Consider the following 22,994-nt stretch of genomic DNA (forward strand, 5'->3'; position numbering starts at 1 on the left):
GCCCTATTTATAATTAGTTTCCGGTTACTACCACTTTCACTGTACGTGTGTGAGGTATGTGTTATTCAGACGACATGTGCTGTTGATGCAATATTAATTATTTTCATTCTGGGATCAAGATATCGGTAGGGTATCCGTATGCACACAACCAACGTAATGTCTAACTTGATGTCAAAATGGAGTACATATATACGTTATCCGTGCTGGTCTCTGATAACAGGATGTGTAGATTAACCCGGAATCTAATTGGTTAGTATGAAATTGTCCAGTATGTACAGATGGTTAATCCTTTTAAATACGACATGTTTATCTTAACATGATAAAGTGATCTTTGTCTTTCATTAATAAAACATCTTATTTCCGAATCTAATGAAAATTAATCAATTTGGAGTCGTACTTTCGATTTGTATGTATCTAACATTGCCATAAGTGAACTGAATGCTGTGTAGATGGATTACTTATTCGTTGTTTACATTATGTTTTTTATATAAATAAGGAAATCTATGCAATGGCATGAATTGAAATAAAAATAACAACTTAGTTTCCATAATAATGTATAATTTAACCAGTCCATATATACGTTCGCTTACCCTATCACAATGTATTATTAGAGTTTCATATTGATCATAATGTAGGTTGGATACATGTACTTGTGGTAATATGGTTTTTCACATGGTACGAAAAAATCATTTAAAATCTATAGAATGATTTATTTTCATCTACAATATAAGATTGTTGCGAATATCTAATGACTTTTCCAGATTTTTGCACATATAATCAACAATGGATGAAGATTCATTGTCGAAAGACGAACGCCTGTCAGATCAGCTCCTGAACTCATCTCGGAACAACGACATCAAAACATTCGATAAATGTATTAAAGATGGCGCAAACATCCTGAGCAGAAATATTGAAAACTGGAACATCCTTCATTATATTGGGCTATATCGTAGTTATGCGCTGCTCTGTCACGTGACACGGAACCATCCAGAGGTTGTCGACATTATCAATGACGTCACAACTGATGGGACTACACCGCTTCTAATGGCGTGTTCCCCGAATCCACCAGACATCCGCATCATCGAGAAGTTTGTACGACTAGGAGGAGATCTCCTCCAGCGAGATGACCAAGGAAACGCTTGTAAAGATAAAACGCATGACAGAAATGTCCACAACTTCTTACAATGGCGTAAACTACACCCAAGTGGTAGGTTAATAAAATCCACATGTTCTATTAAAAAAGATATTTACAGTCACTTGCAACTCTTGTGTTATTCCGCTACATCAGCCTATGTTATCATTTTTTGTAGTTTATTTCCTAATAAAAACACCTAATAATATACACAGGTTTAGCGCACTGATACATAGACTAAAAAAACAACAACAACAAAAAAAAACCAAAACCTTATAATATAGGCAGATTTAGTGGACTACTGTTGAATACACCCAAAACGTGACTATTATGGCGTCACTAATGTTGACGTGGTGACGTCAACTGATCACCGTCAAAATGGCTGTTCCATCTTGTGGATGAAATCATCGTTTATAGATACCAGAGATTTGCAGACACAATCTTCATAGTGTGCACTATGAAGATTGTCTGCAAAACTCAAAGCAAATCTATATTCTGTATTTGCATATTACAGAGTTATCTGCCCTAATGTGCATGTATTGATTGTGACGCCATGTGTTTGCGAGAGAAACGGCAAACTTTACAAAAAAATAACGTGAATTTCGCTCACAAAATAAAGACGTCACAATCAATACCTTCCCGAAAGGAAGGTACAATCTGTTACTTATAAAATGCAAAGACGGACATTTAAACGGTCTACGCTTATTTTCAACACATACAGACTACTACTGCTTATATAGACCTCTTCATACTTTTCAGCGCTCACTGCTCATTGCTTTCTTCGCGTCTCTTCAAAATACCAATGATTTAATTAAAATTTATCAATGCATACCGTTCCTGTCTATCTCCTATTTCAAATGCATCTAATGCGGTAATCTGCTTAATTATTGCTAACTTCCGTATGCAGGCAAGAATTTGTCATATATAATTAATGTGTATAGTATTACATTGAAACACACTAATTTGAAATCAGTTAAATTGAAGTACTGCTTAATTTGAAATGAATTCTAATCCCAGTTTACACATTTCAATTGTGTTTCCTCTTGGTTATATTGAAATTTGGATAATTTTAAGTGATCTTCCTTTCTCTGCGGACTTCGTTATACTCGGGTAATTGCGCGTATATTGAAGTTATATGTGCCATAATTGGGAGAAAATTTTGACATGCTATTTTTTCATCAGTTATCAAATAAACCTATTGGGTTTTATGAATAAACCTACGAAAACCATTAAAGTGGACATATATAAACATGTGTGATGTCTTATAAACATTAGTTTCCACACAGATTTTATGCAGTTCAAATATTATGTTTTTTATGCTTCAGGTATGTTTACATGGAAACATTAATGAAACTTGAAGAAATCACTTTTCAATTTAACACTGTGAAAATAATAGATGAAATCGTAGACCACAACCTGGCTTCGTGGTATTCATTGGTATCTTGTGGTGGTCAATAAAATATTAAAAACTCTTGTTTATTTGTGAGTGTGAAAACTACGGCACATATTACTTTAAGTTATGAGTAAATTTTCCATGCAGTTTGTTTGTATATGTGATATGTCCTATTTTGGTCTTAATTTTTCAGTAGGGGATTTGATTATCATAATTAAAACAATATTCGTTAATTTAAACAGCAATATTGTAAACGTGAATACGTGAAGAAGCATAAAAAGTTAATCAAAATTTTATTTTCAAAGGTCTACCGGATACGGTGTTGGAAAATCAGAGGACCCCCGACAATGATGTCATTATGAAATACCTGCGGACTTTCGCCTTCATGGATGACGGGTTTGCAAGGCGGTATGAAGCTGCGTTAAAAGAAAGAACTGAAACATCAGCAAACATTCGTGTTATATTTCTTGGTCCGCAGGGTGTTGGGAAGACTACCATGACCTACAATCTCCTAGAATTACCTGTACCAAGGGAAGGTATCAGTTCTACAAACACTATGGATGTCACACTGAATCGTCTAATGATAAACCAAAAGTCAGGTGAAAGGATTTTCCTTCGTGGAGATGACATTGAGAAATCCTCGAGTCTCCAGCGTCTCCGGGACATGCTAGGGGGCTTGTCAATATCCGAGAACAAAAAAACAGGTAAGGTCTTGAAACGTGATTATAAGTATTGTTAAGAGAGCATGAGTAAATAGATAGTCTAGTATGACTTTGTTATGTAATCCAGAAAATCTTGTCTTTACACCATTATATCGTGTTTATATCGTATTTGATAGCGTCTCTCCCTATCAACAAAGATCGAATCCCAGCCCCTGTTTCATACGTCTTCTCTTGACTTGTAGCTCGATTAGACTGTGGTTTCTTCTTAAATAGCAGAATGTAAATTATATCAGGCAATCTTCTACGAGCCTAGAAATCAATGGAAATATGCACGTATTTAAATTTATCAGTACCAAAAACAGTTCATTTGTGGCCACAAGGAACTAGAATGTTCATATGGATGCTTAAAAAATGAGAAAGTTACATTTGTAATACAGATATCACTGAAATGGAGACATGTTCAGTTAAACTACATTGATGAGATAATATCTTGTGAATGAACAAAATTTAGCTAATTATATGATTTTCCTTCCGTAATGAAATAAATTAATTCGCTTACGACGGAATTCCAAAAAGGGAGTGTGGTGAACTCGGGTGTTTGTCCTATGTTTTTGTACGGGTCAGACATTAGACAATTCAGCTCACGTACAGTTGTCAATTTCAGAAACATCGGAGAAAGGGAAACGAAGTTACAGCGGTGATATGGCGTATGTGAACGTATTTGATTTTGGTGGGGAAATCATGTTCAGTAACTTTCAGCACATTTTTCTGAATGCTGATGCAGTTATGATATTGACATTCCGTTTGGACGAATGTCTGCAGAAACAATCATCGGGACTAGGTAATTTGATTATTCTTCTTAAGACAACCTTTACCAAATCCAATTCTTATATTTTAAGACATTTCAAACATTAATTTCCATGTAAAGTGGATTCAATGTCAGTTAGTGATGAAATAACGTCATTCATGTCCAGTTGGTTTGTATTTCCAACGTCTATGCATTATCCTAACTTCATTGTAATTTTCATTTTAACATTTCATTGAAATACACGAGAACTCGAAATGGACACCTGAATTTACTAGACGAATATTGATATTTAAAGATGTGCTGAAATTGAGTTGAAATGTCGTGGTATGGTATTGCTTCCTTTTATTGGTTACCATCACATAATATTCTTAATATCGACGCATTGTAATACAATCATTGTCAAATGTTGCAGGAAATAGACGTTGTGTCATTTTTATATATACTTCACTTTTCCTATTCAATTTCGTTTAAATACCTTAAACCGTTTCAAGCAAAGGTGTCAATGATGATGAGCCTTTAGCAACACTTTATATTTATAGTACACAATGCTAGATTAATCATTTTAGTTATCATTTGCATTTATTGCATTTTCAATTTGGCACAAAAAATAGAATTCCTGAAATTCATGCACCCCTACATTAAAGTGTTAAACGCTTTAATTAATGCTTAGTATTCTCACCAACATGTGCTCATAATTATGTTACATTATAAGCCATTAAGAAAAATGTTCGAGACTTCATCATCATTAGTAGCGGACTACAAAAACATCTTCAGAATAGAAAAATGACATTTTCATTATCAATATTTCTCCCCAGACACCGTCTATTTTTGGCTGAAGTTTATGTCGACGTACTCCATAGGAAAGTACAAGCCTCCTGTTATCCTGGTCGGCACTCACCTGGACAAAATACCCGCGGTAAGTAGTCGGCACTCACATTGACAAAATACCCGCGGTAAGTAGTCGGCACTCACTTTGAAAAAATACCCGCGGTAAGTAGTCGGCACTCACCTGGACAAAATACCCGCGGTAAGTAGTCGACACTCACCAGGACAAAAATACCTGCGGTAAGTAGCTGGCACTCACCTGGACAGATATATACCTTCGGTAAGTAGTCGGCACTGGACACCTTGAGTTGGCACTCACCTGGAAATACCCGCGGTAAGTAGTCGGTCGGCACTCGGCACTCACCTGAACAAAATACCCGCGGTAAGTAGTACACACTCACCTGGACAAAATTCTAATGATAAATAGTCGGCACTCATTTATACAAAATGTCCGCGTTATGTGTGATGATGTGTTTTTTTGTTTTTTCTGAGGCTTTATTTCATGACTGGAGCGATCGATATAATTAACAAGCAATAAACAGGCTTATTGTATTCTCAAAATAGAAGAATCTTCAAATTTTATCGGCTGACAAAATACTGAAACATTAAGATTTCCACTAAAATGATGATTTCCATTTATTTACTTTATTTCTCCGTTCTAGCAACCTGCACAATCAATTTGATATTATCTACATTGATTTCTCGTACAAAGCTTCTTCCGCAAATTGAAATGGATCTAGTAGGTTAAATATTCTGCATATGAACACAAGATACAAGATAATTAGGTTATATATTTATGTTTTACTATACAGAACAAAAAACAGAAAAGTTTGGAAACAATTTTGGCCATGTTTAAATCAATGGAAAATCCTGATATTGCAACGATTTATGAGCAACATGTGGTGGATTTCATCGCAGTCAGCAATCTCAACCCCCGGGATGAAGTATACGAAAAGTTGTGGAAAACCATTATGAAATATGCGCCCTATCAGGCGCAGTGGGGCCAGCTCCTGCCAGGCGCCTGGATATCATTGGAGCACGATCTAATGACAATGAAAAGTAGAGGAGTCAAAGTGCTAACTTTAGAGGAGATCAGGAAGCGAGCAGAAATCTCGTCTGTGACTGAAGTTGAAGCATTTTTACGGTAGGCGAAATTTCATTTTGGATACTATTGTGTTGTGCTCATATAATTTACAACATTCTGTTAAAGGGACTAAATCGTTAAAAATCATGTAATAAAAGATCAAGCAAATTAAAGAACTGAAATTAATTGTAAAAGTTGTGTACTTTGTGTTAATAACAAAATGCAAAAGTTTGTATAATAATTTTGTTCAAAATGGAGAATAAACTGAAAATAAATAGAAACGACCTAGTCACTATTTCATATTATTATCTTTCGGCGAGGTAAACAGTCCCTGTGTGCATGCGCGATGTGGGTAATTTCACCGAAGGAAATCTCATCTGTCTAATAGACTATCGACTGAAAACACCAATTTATCGACTACAAGTTCCTGATTCTTGTGTTAAATTTAATATAACGTTGAATCGTATGCAGAAGTTTTGTGAAGAGTTTTTAAGTGTAAATATTCATATATTGTACAGGTTTATGCAGCTATAAAGAATAGTTTTCATTATATTATATGGTTTTATACTTGCTTCTACCATTATTTTATTTTCATTTGTCATGATATAAGGTACTAGTCCGCTAAACCTGCCAATATTATTAGGTTTTTTTTTTAAATGGCCTAATATATAGACTTTATAATAAAGAAAAAATGGAAACAAAAACTAATAATATAGGCATGTTTAGCGGACTAATGAGGTACATGTATTTCTTTTCTAATTTTATCAATATTTGACATTCCCTATATATCGTTAGTTATAATGTCTATCCGTCTAATGGACATTCCCTATGTATATCCCTAGTTATAATGTCTATCCGTCTTATGGACATTCCTTATAAATACCTAGTTATAGTCTCTATCCGTCTAATGGAAATCAAATATTTCATGGGTTACTGTGCTCTACTTCGTAATATTTACCCCTCGGTGGTGATAATCAACAAATATTATTTTTTATTACATAATCACTAATTTTTTTTAGTTGAATATTTTATAAAACGAATTCGACAATCACTTAACAAAATCACCAGCACCGTATCGTACAGAGAAGCTTTAAATCCTATTGAAGATCGATGTATTACCAACGTACGTCACGTTGTAACTCCGGTTTGAATGTCTTATTGTCTTCTTTAACATTATTAGACCTGCATGCAGCCTTTTAATCTAATACATTCGCCGTGTCCGTCCTCTACTCGATAAACGTCTACATGACGTGCTTGATTCGAGATCTATAAAGCTAGCGCGAAATTGAGCGTGAACCTTTGTGACGTCATAATAACGTAACTCACTGTTACGCGCGATTCCTCGGAAGTTTTCTACAAAACTAGACAACAACAGCGAGGTGTTCCTAAAGCCGTGCAATATAACATCTCGAACCGTGCAATATAACGTTTCCATGAAAGCGTGCAATATAACTTCGAACTGTGCAATATAACTATACAAATATTGACTTTTTGTAGGTTAATACGAGGAATTGTTAAACCTGAGAAAGGTGATATTCCCTTTATAATATGAATGAATATCACATTTCAAGGGTTTAACAATTCCTCGTATTAACCTACAAAAAGTCAATAATTGTTTTGTTATATGAAACGATAACAAGTTACAATGATAAAAATTTGTCACTTGGAACAATTTTGAAGCAAGGACAGAGCAATGGCTAATTAAACAAAAATTTAAAAAAAATCTTCATCCATGTATCCTCAGTAGGTACCTTTAGTATATGTACTTCTGCTGTAATTCTTCACAATGTAACTTTCGAACATATAGCTACATTTAAAATGTGTTAAAATTTCTTTCCTAATCCTACCTCACTGTTGTCTGCCATGTTGGATTTGGCTGTTGCCCGATGATCGGCAATGCTCTATTTTGATTGGTCAAAAATGTGGAAGAGACAGGGAATTCCCTGTGTCTATTTATAGCCAGGTTATCGGATTTGCAATGTCAATCTCTTAACAGGTGTTAATCGGTCTCAGGTTGACGTTGCATTTTGTCAAGGCCTGACCGAGCGGTCTAGACCAATCAGAAAACGGCAAACTCACAGTCATATAACAAAAGGTTTTATTGAACAGTCGGAATAATAGTTGAAAATACTATATTTGTGTAAACAAATTATGTAATAAGTATACCTATTATAATGCCTATCCGTCTAATGGACATTCCCTATATATATCCCTAGTTATAATGTTTATCCGCATAATGGACATTCCCCTACATGTCACTAGTTAAACATGTATAACCCTTTTCCATCTGATTTACTTAAGATGCTCCACCGCCGACAGAGCGTAAATTATATTCATCATTTGAACAATAATTGGTGTTTAATCGTGTACATATATCTATTTAACACCAAAAAAAATAGTATAAAATAATTTGCTTTGCCTTTGGTGCATGCGCAATCAGTACTTAATTCAATATAGGATATTTTTTTCGGGATGCAATTATTTATTTTTCATATTTTTAACTTGAAGTAAAACTAGAAGCTCAAACTTTTCAATGGTTGTAATAGTGTAAAGTTGAAGAAAAACACTAAATCGTCTGCTCCTGTTTTTGATAGTGAAAAATACCATTTGTCAGCGATGGAGCATCTTTGAAAAAAACAACCTAACTATATATCTAAATTGTATGTGTATTTGTATGTATTCAAACAAAAATATACCTTACATATACATTGTAGACCCATGTAAAATGTATATGTTTGCTTAATAAAGTACATGTACACCTGTATACATGTATAATATATACATAATTAACGGATGAAAATACCTCTCACTTCTTGTCAGATTTCCATCACATACTTCACTTGTCAATGTATGTATCGGCTATTACACTGAATCAGGCCAATATAACTGATAAAATATAAGTGGCCTGTTATAGTGGTGTTATTACATCTATATCTATTAGCCGGATGAGATTTTCTGAAATCCTGATTTTGAACTCAATGCTACACTCGATTCATTCCGTTATAAACAGCCAATGCCGACAGATACAGTTTCTTGTTGTGTTTGGCGATATTTTAACGTTGATAAATATTGCCAATATTTCAAATGAAATGTCGTAATTTTGAAAACTTCTAATTTCAGGTATAAGAACATTTGCAGGAAGTCAAAACCCCTAAGAAATCTATGTAAATCTGATGATTTAGTCCCTTTAACCAGCTTATTTTACTATTGTGTTGTGCTCATTTACAATATTCTGGTAACCAGCTTATTTTACTATTGTGTTGTGCTCATTTACAATATTCTGGTAACCAGCTTATTTTACTATTGTGTTGTGCTCATTTACAATATTCTGGTAACCAGCTTATTTTACTTTTGTGTTGTGCTCATTTACAATATTCTGGTAACCAGCTTATTTTACTATTGTGTTGTGCTCATTTACAATATTCTGGTAACCAGCTTATTTTACTATTGTGTTGTGCTCATTTACAATATTCTGGTAACCAGCTTATTTTACTATTGTGTTGTGCTCATTTACAATATTCTGGTAACCAGCTTATTATACTATTGTGTGTGTGCTCATTTACAATATTCTGGTAACCAGCTTATTTTACTATTGTGTTGTGCTCATTTACAATATTCTGGTAACCAGCTTATTTTACTATTGTGTTGTGCTCATTTACAATATTCTGGTAACCAGCTTATTTTACTATTGTGTTGTGCTCATTTACAATATTCTGGTAACCAGCTTATTTTACTATTGTGTTGTGCTCATTTACAATATTCTGGTAACCAGCTTATTTTACTATTGTGTTGTGCTCATTTACAATATTCTGGTAACCAGCTTATTTTACTTTTGTGTTGTGCTCATTTACAATATTCTGGTAAACAGCTTATTTTCGTGGTGACTGAATTTCATGCCTCACGTTGTTTGTTTTTTTTTTGTTTTTTTTTTTTGCAATATTGTTTCTTGGATAATTAATTTAGAACCCAAAGGCACTTGGCTTTATGTCGTGCCTCATGATTCCGTAGTTATTAAACTCTTGTTTTAGATAAAGATCTAAATATCCTTCGTTGACAGTGCCAATAGGTCCCATTATAAATATTTCGATGCTTAGGACTTTCAAATCAACAGGCTGTTTTATAAATTTGATATCTTGTTTAAATATATACATAATACTTTTAGCGTTACTGTAATAGTTTAGCTGGCGAACTGATTTCCCCTCAGTTGGCGAAGTCTACAATGATATTTTTATAAGAAACACCTCACCGCAACTTCATTTTTAGATACTGCTATTTGAAAATGAATAAGGAGTATCCACAATTAGACAAAGCAAAGAAAAATATTCATTGAAAATGAAACCAGAGGCTACAGAGATTAACCGTTCTCCGCTTCATCGACGTGGTCATCACACAAAAGTTCCTCAAAACTGAGTCATGTTACATGAAGATGTCATACTAGATAGCGCCAAAATAACCAAAATTAAACTGGTCATATACCAAGAAGGGCGTATTGAATGTCGACTGTCAGATTTTCCGATACTATCCCAGTCAAATATCTCTCCAACTTTTATTTTATATAATTAACTAACACACAATTTATCAACTTTAGGTATCTTCATTCAGCGAGAAGTATTCTAACTTTTCCGATGGACTCCCACCAGCATATGCCTCTCCATTTGAAGGTTATTTTAGATCCGGAATGGATGATAAAGGCATTTCGTCTCATCGTCACAGAAATAAAATACCACATCAAAAATCTGGGAAACGCAGACCCGCTTCTGGAAGAGTATCGACAAACACGTCGGTTGAAACGTGCTTTCATTGATCATGTTTGGAAGAAAGAAGAATCTGAAAAGTTTTCAGACAACACCAGTACTCTGCTCTACTATATCGAGAGGTCTGAGTTGATTGTGAAGCCACTCCCAAGAGACAATGAGACAGACGATGAAGTTGATACTTACATTGTTCCGTCAATGCTACAAGACCAAACTGGTGTCGTGGAACCTTACATCAAGAAACGCAGGAACCAAATGTCATCAACACTCTGTATAGCTTTTGAGAACAAGTTCATACCAGACGCAATTTTCGATAAGTTTATGGCTTCCCTACTATACCGATTTGCAGTAGTTTACAGTGACAAAGGAGAACTTGTGCTACAACGTGGACTTGCGTGTTTCGTGTTGACAGCTGATATAAACATGGCTGTCCAGGGCAAAGATAATATGATCAAAGTCGCCCTATTCTCAGAAAACAAGTTAGGGTCAGCTAAACGACAGGCTGTCCAGATTAGGACTGTTCTCGAACGTTTGTTGATGTCCACTTTGCAACGAAATGACCAAGGTCACTTGAAGTACAGTACACATCTAGAGAGGGATTTCGGTATTTCAGGATCAAAAGTCATTACCACAAGCGAAGCAACAGATTTCTGGTTTGGCGATCACAAGGTAATTTTTAACAACATATGTGTTTTGTGCCATAGATCTTTCAAAATATTTATCTGTTTGTTGTAATTGAAATATAAACTACATTCCTGGTACAAATCGTATGAAAGTTATGTTTCAGGTATAGTTGTTATTTAAAACCTCCTTAATGTGACACATTTGTCTTACAGACCATTTTACATGAATTTATAATTTAGTAAAACTTTGTATTTCCCATAAATTAAGTCTGTTCATGATTGCAATTCGTTGCTTCTTAAAGAATAACGATAAATAATTTTCCATAACTGATCGAAGTTATTAATCAATGCATATTTCGAAAGGTTTTCATGAAAAACAGAGTTGCAATAGTATAATAGCATAAATATAAACGAGTTAGGGATGTAATGAATATGTCAATTGCAACTAAGTAATTACCAAACACTTCAAGTTATCATTTGGATGGATATCGGGGTAACCAACAAGTGCCTAAACCATACATAGTTATTAAGGAAGTGATGATATATTATGATATTTTATTCATGAAGTAATCGATTACGTCTTCAAACGAATAAGATATTACTTTGAATTGTTGAAAACCAAGTACGCCTTGAATGCCATTAATTATTAATATAAATATATCTTAGGCACGATGTTGCCATCAGTAAATGTAATATCGTGGTATGACTTACAGGTCAGTTATTCAATGATTATTGATATGTATAAACTATTGTTCTTTGATTTTTTTTCCTGTAATGGCAATGAGGTAAAAACAATTATGTCAAGTGCCTTTTTGTCCTCCACAAAATCGATATGAGACCAAAATTGTAACGTGTATTTGTAATTCAGTAAACGTTTCCTAAGACAAAACTATATATCAATACACACGGTCTTAATGTTGTTTAATTCATTGTTCCATTTAGGTCTCACAGATCCTCCACAAAATCGATATGAGACCAAAATTGTAACGTTTATTTGTAATTCAGTAAACGTTTCCTAAGACAAAACTATATATCAATACACACTTTCTTAATGTTGTTTAATTCATTGTTCCATTTAGGTCTCACAGCGACAACCAAAAGGTGTGTATTGCTTTTTTCTTTTCAATTGTGAAATGACAGGAAAAATAATTTCTTAAAAGTGATGACTTTTACGACATCATTAAAACAATTAATACTACTAATAATAATGATAAGGAAGTTTTTATTGCAGATTAAGTATGCCCTATTTGAGATCCCTAATAGTAGAGATCAGTAACAATGGTGTCACATTTATAGACTCGTGTTATTATAATATGTTGTGATAAACCATTAAGAGGATATATCAAAAGTTCCCTCCTCACAAGATGGAATATAACTTTTATTCACAAAGAAAAATTAATATTTTATTTATTACAGTGTACGTCTCATGAGTCCTAGGTCTAAACTAGACCTACTGATGCTAGTACATGTATTCAAATCTGCCACGATATCTACACCCGTCCCTCACCCCTTTAGTTATTTCCCGCTAACCATTCCCCGTTGCTGACTGATTTAGTTCCACAAATGGGGTGCAAACTTCAGAGAAAATTTACGTAAAATGTGCACATATTTTTTTTTTTTTTTTTTTTTTTGGGGGGGGGGGGGGGGGGGGCTAAAAAAACACGTCAAAACGATATTTTCACTGTAAATGATGTTTTCCGGTTGGTCAATATTGGATGGAAAATACCACATATATTTTTCATCATAAAACTTCATGTTTCACTGAGAAAATATAATAAAATAATTTTCTAATTGTGATTATCTTACACCAACAGTTATAATGATTTCTGAAATGTCAGACAGTTTGGGATTGAGAATTATATATGTCTGGATCACCGAGGGATGGTTCACCCAGTATTTCTTAGGGTTACCAGCAAAGTGTATCTAAAAATCAAAAGACCTAAATTATTTTATAAAATAGTTTTATTAATTCATTTACTTTGTCCAAGTGAAATTATTTTTTTGATTTTTACAAGTTACTATATTTTGTATATCCACTTTAAACTGCTTTCCATTGAAGTATGTAATCTAGCGGAGATCTGCTATGTAACTTCACTCATCCTAATGAGTGTCATTTTAACCGTTTTAGAACTAGAAGTCGAAGGACACACTTCGGATGCTCATGAAGGGCTCAATTTGAAACAGTTGAGCAGAGTAGCAAGACACATCAGTGCCAACGTGTATCAAATGTTCTTCATAGAACTCGGCCTGGATGACACGACCATCAACCAGCTACGACATGATAACGCTGGATTAGATTTTCGGTCATTAGTGACCAGGATACTGATTCGATGGTACAACGATCCCACCACCGATCATCAAACGACAATGGAAAGGATTCTAGACGCAATGGCATTCGTGTCCTTAGGAACAGATATCCTGAAATCTGAACTCAAACCTAAATCATTTATGGAAGACGCAGGGATTGTTGGTAAGACCGATTTCTTTTTTCTCTTTATTTTCTCGCTGTCGTTAAGAAATTCAAACGTTTAAAGACTGATGTATAGTCGCCTTCCTGATTCGTGCCACATGTGTCTTTTGGACACCCGACAATGCTTATATCTTTGTCAGAATCATACGGAACATTTTTCTTGTGTTTACCTGTTTGCTGCCTTAAGGGCTATATGGTGGATGTGATTGTAGTACACTCAACAATCCATGATTTACGCATTAAACTATATAGAGACACTTATAGAGACCAGGAAAATTAACTGTTAATTGTTTTTAACACATTATCTGCAAACCTGAAATGAGTACAATACATGATGAACCAATCACATTCTACATTCTAAACATGCATTATCCAACAAGACTCATTAAACCAGCGTCCTCTTATCTTTGTCGTACTCTTACACGACCAGAAACATTTTGTTGAACTCGAACATCTTTCTCAAGCGGCTATACGGTCAAATGAGACTGTGTTATTTTAGCGAACCTGTTTCACCAATTGGAACACCATCAATGTTAAACCACCATAGAACAAATAATTTCTGAACTAATACAATTTAAGAAGAGGTAAAGATGATTTGAAGGTACGATTAAGTAAAACAATCTTTTGGTAGTTTCACCTTTATTATGAATAATTATTATTTATATCAATATGTTCAATCAGGATGTCCATGAAGCGATATTTTGCCAAAAGTACTGTAGACTAGGACGAAGTATCTTAAACTACGTGTCTAAACGCATACTACAAAAGTTGCTAGGTGTAGCTATACCTCGGTAACCCTCGCAACGAAGTTAGAAGGGGCTTACTGGACAGGTTGTCTATATGTCCGTCAGTCCGCCCATTCGTTTACTGTCTGTCTAGACACATTGGTTGATCGACTACTCATTCTAAACTACTCAACGGATTTCAACGAAATCTTGTGGCAATAATCCTGATACAGTGTATAAGTGAGTAATCTATACTGATTACCTCACCTTTTTAAAGTTATTTCCCTTTCTTACAAAATTATCAAACATCTACTCTTCAATTACTGGAAGGATTTTAACTAGACCTGCTAGCAATAACCCTTATACAATATAGATGAGCATGGTCTACATCTTGACAACCCCACTTTTAGAGTGATGACCCTACGAAAGCAGGGGACAGGGTATAAGTTAGTCTCATAGACGAAATATCTAGTGTAACAGAAGATTTTAGATTTCTTATGGTATAGAGGCCTAGTGATACTGCACTAAACCTTTAAACAAGACCTTCTAGTCCATCACTCAGGTGTGACTACCTTATGTTGGTAATCAGTATCACTAAAAGTTCCCCTACAAGTAAATATCGTCTAAGAATTTTGCAATTTACAAGTAGCTGTAGGCTTCCGTACACTATCTACTTGTTTTCTCATACTTATTACCATTTTTACTCTAGATACTTGACATTGATTACTTTTCCGGGATAAATGGACATCCTTTAACATCTTGAGACATACCAATTGTGTGTTTTTTTTTTTTTGGGGGGGGTGTTTGCAGAAATTTCTGATTTGTAATTTTTGTAAATTCTATATAGTATTGTCGGTTGTGTTTTGTTTGACATGTAGCTACGGAAATCACAGGATGTGTTTTGTCTCAAAATAACTGACTAGACTTCTTCTTATTCTTTCAGCTGGATTGATAGCGGATAAATAGGTTCCACAACGTTGTCTAGAGACATCAGAAATTCCAGAAATAGTTCGACTCGTGGGAAAGATGTATGTTATTTTCTTTATCGAATTAGATATGTCCAATGAATCTATCGAGGAAGCAGAAATTGACCACCCTGGAAATGTGATGAAAGCGAAGGAAAGATTGCTGTCGGATTGGCTAAAACGAGAGACGGACGGTGCAAATGTAGTAAGAATCGTTTTGGCTTTTCAGGAATGTCGCCAGCTCGATTGGAGAAGATTAATTGGTAAGTTTAGTCGAATTCTGAAAAAAACCCATTTGGCCTAGCATTTGGTCATACGAGTAATTTAGGAGACATCATGTTCAGATAAGTATTTCTAAGTTGAATTGATATTCAAAGAAATCCGTTTTTAAAGTTACAAACATACGAGTTTTTTGTGTCTATCATAACAAACCTTGTCAGTGTGAAATGAATTCAATATTCCACCGCCACAAGTCATATGACCTGTTTCTGTAAAAATTACATGAATTTTTATCCTTATGTGATCAGAGTAATATAAACTGCTGCTTTCCGACATATACAAAAATGAAAGATGTTTTCATAACCAAAACTTGCCCTGTGATGTCAAAAAGTTATAATTTCTGATAAATTCTTTTAACTATGTTTCATTTAGAGTAACAATATGATAAACTTCTTTGAATCAATCGATAGCTGCTTGAGCAATAAACTTCTCATTGTTGAACTTTATCTGATTAGCCATCGATAAGACACAGAACAGAAACAGAGTTTTATTCGATTTTATACAAATAGGATCACGATATAGATTCTGACATCGTAGCATATCTAGTTTTAAAATCATACATCGATTGGCGGTCAGAGCACTGCAGTATGATATCGGTCGATTATAACGTTACATTTAAAAAAAAAAATTTGTTCATTCCAAGGTATAGTCTTGACCAATCACAAGGCCGGAATAACTTGAACCATTCGTTACCTATATCTATACCCAATATGTTTTTACGATAGTGTGAGAGCGAAATTGCGTGATCTGGTCGAAGGTTAACTACATGTGGCACACTATGTATCATGTATCTTTGTTATAATAAGTTTATATTTCACCTTACTATACTTCGGTTACTTAATGAAAATGATATAGCTAGATACATGTTAACACGTGTAGCAGAGTCTGTAGATATGTATGGTATGACTTGAAGAATACCAAATACCGAGGATTCCCTTTTCAGAATTGCTGCAGAAAACACGTGGTTAGGCTCTCTTGTAACTGTGTAGGATCGACTCAACAGGACCGAGGATGGATGTTCATCAACAGGATTGGTATGCTTGAATTTTAGCCTGATCTGGCTGAACTATTCATCAAACCGAGAGACAGTCATACCCAGAACAGTATCAAAAGCCACCAACAACACATCCTCACTGAATGATCCTATGAGCAAAGTTAAAGCTGACATTCATCACTCCTCTAACTCTTGAATAAGATTCCCAGGACTTCGAAGCTAATGTACAACGTAACTGTTTGCAGGGTAATTTTATATTACGAGCATAATACTCAATATGGCATACAACATGACATGACCTACTACAATAATTACTATTCTCTCATACCTACACGTGTAATACTGACTGGTCTATGGCAATATACTCATGTCGCTTGAACCTGCATTGTATGGCCACCTATGCAATGAAGCCTCGTGACGTCATAGCGTCAACAAAATTACTATTTTCTAGGTACAATTTTTACATTTTCCTTAGAAACTGATTAACTTTAAGAGATACAAATAACGGAATTTGCGTTGAAAATATCATGCAATTTTCATGTATGGAGAACTGACTTGCAGTTTTTTTCTGAATTTATTTCAAAATGGCAGAGAACCCTCGGAATCACAAAATGTTGCAAAACCCTCGGTAAGCCTCGGGTTTTACTACATTTTGTTACCCTCGGGTAGAATATCCCTATCCTTCATATCCACATATGAAAGAGTCTTATATCATTGATTCAATAACTTTCTTGTTATTTTTTATAAATGTGAAATATGGCCGTGTAGCCAGAGAAATATGACCTTGTAACCGGTGAAATATGACCGTGTTGCCTGTGAAATACGACCGTGTAACCGGTGTAATATGACCGTGTTACCGGTGAAACATGGCCGTGAAGCCTGTGAAATATGACCGTGAAGCCGGTGTAATATGACCGTGTAACCGGTGTGATATGACCGTGAAGACGGTGAAATATGACAGTACTAGTGTAGCCGGTTAAATATAACCGTGTAGCCGTTGAAATATGACTGTGTAACTGGTGAAATATGATCGTGTAGCCGGTGAAATATGACCGTGTAGCCTGTGAAATATGACCGTGTAGCCGTTGAAATATGACCGTGTAACCGGTGAAATATGATCGTGTAGCCGGTGAAATATGACCGTGTAGCCTGTGAAATATGACCGTGTAGCCTGTGAAATACGACCGTGTAACTGGTGAAATATGACGATGTAACCGGTGAAATATGACCGTGTAGCCTGTGAAATATGACCGTGTAACCGGTGAAATATGGCCGTGAAGCCGGTGAAATATGACAGTGTAGTCGGTGAAATATGACCGTGTAGCCGGTGAAATATGACCGTGTAACCTGTGAAATATGACCGTGTAGCCGGTGAAATATGACCGTGTAGCCTGTGAAATATGACCGTGTAGCCGTTGAAATATGACCGTGTAACCGGTGAAATATGATCGTGTAGCCGGTGAAATATGACCGTGTAGCCTGTGAAATATGACCGTGTAGCCTGTGAAATACGACCGTGTAACTGGTGAAATATGACGATGTAACCGGTGAAATATGACCGTGTAGCCTGTGAAATATGACCGTGTAACCGGTGAAATATGGCCGTGAAGCCGGTGAAATATGACAGTGTAGTCGGTGAAATATGACCGTGTAACCGGTGAAATATGGCCGTGTAACCGGTGAAATATGACCGTGTAGCCGGTGAAATATGACCGTGTAGCCGGTGAAATATGGCCGTGTAACCGGTGAAATATGACCGTGTTAACGGTGAAACATGGCCGTGAAGCCTGTGAAATATGACCGTGTAGCCGGTGAAATATGACCGTGTAACCGGTGAAATATGACCGTGTAGCCTGTGAAATACGACCGTGTAACTGGTGAAATATGACGATGTAACCGGTGAAATATGGCCGTGTAACCGGTGTAATATGACCGTGTAGCCGGTGAAATATGACCGTGTAGCCGATGAAATATGACCGTGTAACCGGTGAAATATGGCCGTGAAGCCTGTGAAATATGACCGTGTAACCGGTGAAATATGACCGTGTAGCCGTTGAAATATGACCGTGTAACCGGTGAAATATGATCGTGTAGCCTGTGAAATATGACCGTGTAGCCTGTGAAATACGACCGTGTAACTGGTGAAATATGACGATGTAACCGGTGAAATATGACCGTGTAGCCTGTGAAATATGACCGTGTAACCGGTAAAATATGGCCGTGAAGCCGGTGAAATATGACCGTGTAACCGGTGAAATATGACCGTGTAGCCGGTGAAATATGACAGTGTAGTCGGTGAAATATGACCGTGAAGCCTGTGAAATATGACCGTGTAACCGGTGAAATATGGCCGTGAAGCCGGTGAAATATGACCGTGTAACCGGTGAAATATGGCCGTGAAGCCTGTGAAATATGACCGTGTAGCCGGTGAAATATGACCGTGTAACCGGTGAAATACGACCGTGCAACCGGTGAAATATGGCCGTGAAGCCTGTGAAATATGACCGTGTAGCCGGTGAAATACGACCGTGTAACTGGTGAAATATGACCGTGTTAACGGTGAAATATGACCGTGTAGCCGGTGAAATATGACCGTGTAACCGGTGAAATATGGCCGTGAAGCCTGTGAAATATGACCGTGTAGCCGGTGAAATATGGTCGTGAAGCCTGTGAAATATGACCGTGTAGCCGGTGAAATATGGCCGTGTAGCCGGTGAAATATGACCGTGTAGCCGGTGAAATATGGCCGTGAAGCCTGTGAAATATGACCGTGTAACCGGTGAAATATGGCCGTGAAGCCTCTGTGAAATATGACCGTGTAGCCGGTGAAATTTGACCGTGTAGCCTGTGAAATATGACCGTGTAGCCGGGCAATTTTGTCGGACATTGTTATGATTACGTTAATTTGACCTAGATAATATTGAGAAAATATTGAAATATGTTTACATTGAAAGCTAGATCGCAAGCAAATAGGATCGCTAAAATTAATTTTTGAGTGTTTTGCTCCGCGTAAAGAACCGTTTTTACCTTGGCATCTAGCAATTAATACGACAGGTTGTGATATTATGTAAATACGTCCATATGACAATATGTCCAGTTAGAGCTTACCAAGTCGAGACAAGTTATGCCTAAAATATGACATCCAACCCCTAGTGGATGTACATTGACGTTCCTATTTGCTCATGCATAGATACATGGATACATATAATGTCCAGGATTTTTAATCCTATGATAGTCAGCTCTTAGAAATTTACATAATTATTTTTTTTTCTGAATAAGAATACTTTTGTGGCTAATTTTTCCAATGTGAATCAAGGTCATATTCAAATTGTTGAATTGTCTTAGAGTGAACAGACTATTCAATGTATTTACGACTCTGTCTGTAAACGAGTGCTTTCTCACACACAATCGTGTATGCTCTTTATACCCATTAAAATCATGTTCACGGGTAAATAAGTCCTGGTTAATCTAAAACAATTCTGCTACTTCCTGTAGTATTTCTCAGAAAGTATTTTATTTAAGCATTAAACTATCTTTCTATGGCATTTATGGTCTATATAGATGCCCAAGCTTTGCAGACAATCTCCGTAATGCGCGCTAGCGCATTATGAGATGATTGTCTGCAAAGCTCTGGCATCTGTATAGACCATAGATGCCATATGAAGATAGTTTAATGCGTATTTACATTATCAACTCTTTTTGGGGTCTTTGCATTAACACTATTTAACCCCTAGAGTGCCACAGAGCCTATATATAGGCTCTATGATACTACCGTTGAGTGCCAAAGGCTCTCTGAAATTCGACAGTTTAATAATAGCGATGACGTCATCTAACTATTCTGCAACGTCATTTTCGCGCTCCAGAAGATCGGCTCGACGGAAAAATGGCGACGCGATTGTTTGCTCCAAGGTTTAGACTTTTTTTCTCCTGAGAACAATGGCTTTATTTATCGACGGATTTTTACCAAATTTAGTATAACAATACCAAAGTCGTTTATCAACGACGATTTAATCCACAAGATGGAACAGCCATTTTGACGGTGATCAGTTGGCGTCACCACGTCAACAATAGTGACGTCATAATGGATACGTTTTGAGTGTTAGTTATGCCGTCATATACTTCGCTTTGCCTCGGTCAGTTTATATAGTAGAAGTGATAACCAAATGTAAATATTCTCATTTAAGATGTATGTAAGCTATAATATTTTACAATATAATTTAATTATATCTGCTGTAACCTTATTCCAGAGTTTTTAAATATAACCTTCTTACTTGATTGTTGTGCAAATGTATATCAACAAGATTGTAAGTATGACCTGGTTGTGCTAAAGCGATTGTAAGCTGATTTTTATTGTTGGAAAGTCTGTCACAGCTTATTTAAAAAAAACTCTTACATTTTTACACCTTTGCTGTCTGGCCATTTCTACGATGTACCCTCACAAACCCTGGCTGTGTATTGTGAATAATGGCAACGTTTTCAGTTTCAATTTCTATAAGTAGAAAACAGAAATAGTGAGTTGCGTGGTAAAATTCACTCAGATTGGCTCTGCTTATTTAATCCCTGCTAATACTTTTCACAAAGGCGAATTCCTACGTTTGTGCTGCATCTAAATTGCAGTTCTCTCCCTTAGAACGTAACAACAAATGAAGTGTTCTCAAATTATTGTTTGTGTTGTCTCCGGAGTTAGTCAGTATTTATTGTATGTTGCCTGATAATATCGTGTAATGGTTCGGTAGTATAACGAAATAATGCAACGTAACCCTATCCTTACATGGAATGCTTGAGATGTGTATTTACGGAGTGGATTTCTTGCTTAATATTAAACCAATCATTGTACTTGAGACGTAAATACCATACAAAGTACCTGTACTGTTACAATATTAAAGACGCTCCACCGCTGACAAATGGTATTTTTTCCCGATTAAAAGCAGAAGACGAATTGGGTTTTTTTCTTCAGTTACAAAAGTTTCTTATTTTACGCCATTACCACCAATGAAAATTTTGAGCTTCTTATTTTACTTCAAATTAAAAAAAAAAAATTGCGCCCCCCAAAAAATCCACGGTACTATATCCTATATGGAATGAAGTACTGAAGTAAAATAAATTATTTATATTATTTTTTGTTTTGTTAATTATACATATATATATATAATAAAAAAAACAACATTTATTGTTCAAATGATGAGTATTGTTTATGCTCTGTCGGCGGTTGAGCATCTGGGAATAATAAAGTAAATTCTAGATAATATTTTAAAACGTTTTTCACCTTTCTCACATATTTCTATACTCTACATTATGTTTACATGTTTCTTAACAAGAAGAACTATATCGGTTGGCGTTGGTTCACTTTTAATGAGGTCACTCTTTGTCAAGTATGCTTTAGTGACATATATTAAGTAAGCCAAGGTTTTCGCTATCACATGGGACATAATCTATACTACCGGGGTCTACCAAAACACATCTGCACTCCCCTTAATACATCGAATACATTGACCGTTAACAGGACTGTACAGTATGTATAAGATCGTAGAAAGACAACCAGCTCTGATGTGCAGCGATCTATGTTGATAATTTCGACTTTATATCGACGTTATCTCGTACATTTACAATGTATTTATCTTTAATATTTTATTTATCCCCCGCGATGTCCGTTCGTTCGTCCGAGATCCTTTTCCGGACTATAACTCAATAACCATTCAACACAGCACCATGAAACTTTCTGTAGACATCAGACAAACGTCCTAGTTGTGCCATCTGCTACTGCAGATCTTCCATTTTGAGTATTTTTCCCGTTACCATGGAAACTAATCAAAATATCAATTTACTGTTTCGTTTTGTTTCCAGACTATAACTCCGATTTGTTTGCTACTTTATTATATCAAAATCATGATGTTTGAAACTACCTATGCAATATGAAATAGATTTTCTCCGTCAAACAAGTAAATATAGTTTAGAAGATAAACAACACGAGTCCTAATAGGAAATACGAATGTATTTTTAGTAATTTGTATAACAAACTCTTGTGATTGTCTATGAAGCAGCATATGTGTGTTAATAATATACCCTAAAATCTCGATAATAAGCCTGAATCAAAAACAAGCCTATCTTGAAAGTAAGTCTTGGACTTCTTGCAGTCAAATGTATCTTGAAAATATGCCGGCTTTAAAAATATGCCGCACTTGAAAGTAAGCCTTGGATTACTTACAGGAAACTTTATGTGATATAACGTTCCCATAACGTTCTGTTTGTTGATGTTTCGTCATATACATACATGTGTATG

General features: G+C 35.6%; 1 protein-coding gene across 1 annotated transcript; it reads left to right on the plus strand.

Moving 5' to 3' along the window:
* The first annotated feature begins 15 nt into the window (after positions 1-15).
* On the plus strand, positions 16-21,878 carry LOC138317629 (uncharacterized). Its single transcript, XM_069259432.1, has 11 exons — positions 16-249; positions 762-1,207; positions 2,831-3,229; positions 3,852-4,028; positions 4,811-4,911; positions 5,633-5,964; positions 10,493-11,327; positions 12,361-12,382; positions 13,410-13,751; positions 15,420-15,704; positions 16,664-21,878. Exons 2-10 carry the CDS (start codon positions 784-786, stop codon positions 15,440-15,442), a joined length of 2,655 nt encoding a protein of 884 aa, XP_069115533.1. The 5' UTR covers positions 16-249; positions 762-783; the 3' UTR covers positions 15,443-15,704; positions 16,664-21,878.
* The last annotated feature ends 1,116 nt before the right edge of the window (positions 21,879-22,994 follow it).

Source organism: Argopecten irradians, chromosome 1, assembly GCF_041381155.1.
Source record: "Argopecten irradians isolate NY chromosome 1, Ai_NY, whole genome shotgun sequence".
NCBI classification, from domain to species: Eukaryota; Metazoa; Mollusca; class Bivalvia; order Pectinida; family Pectinidae; genus Argopecten; species Argopecten irradians.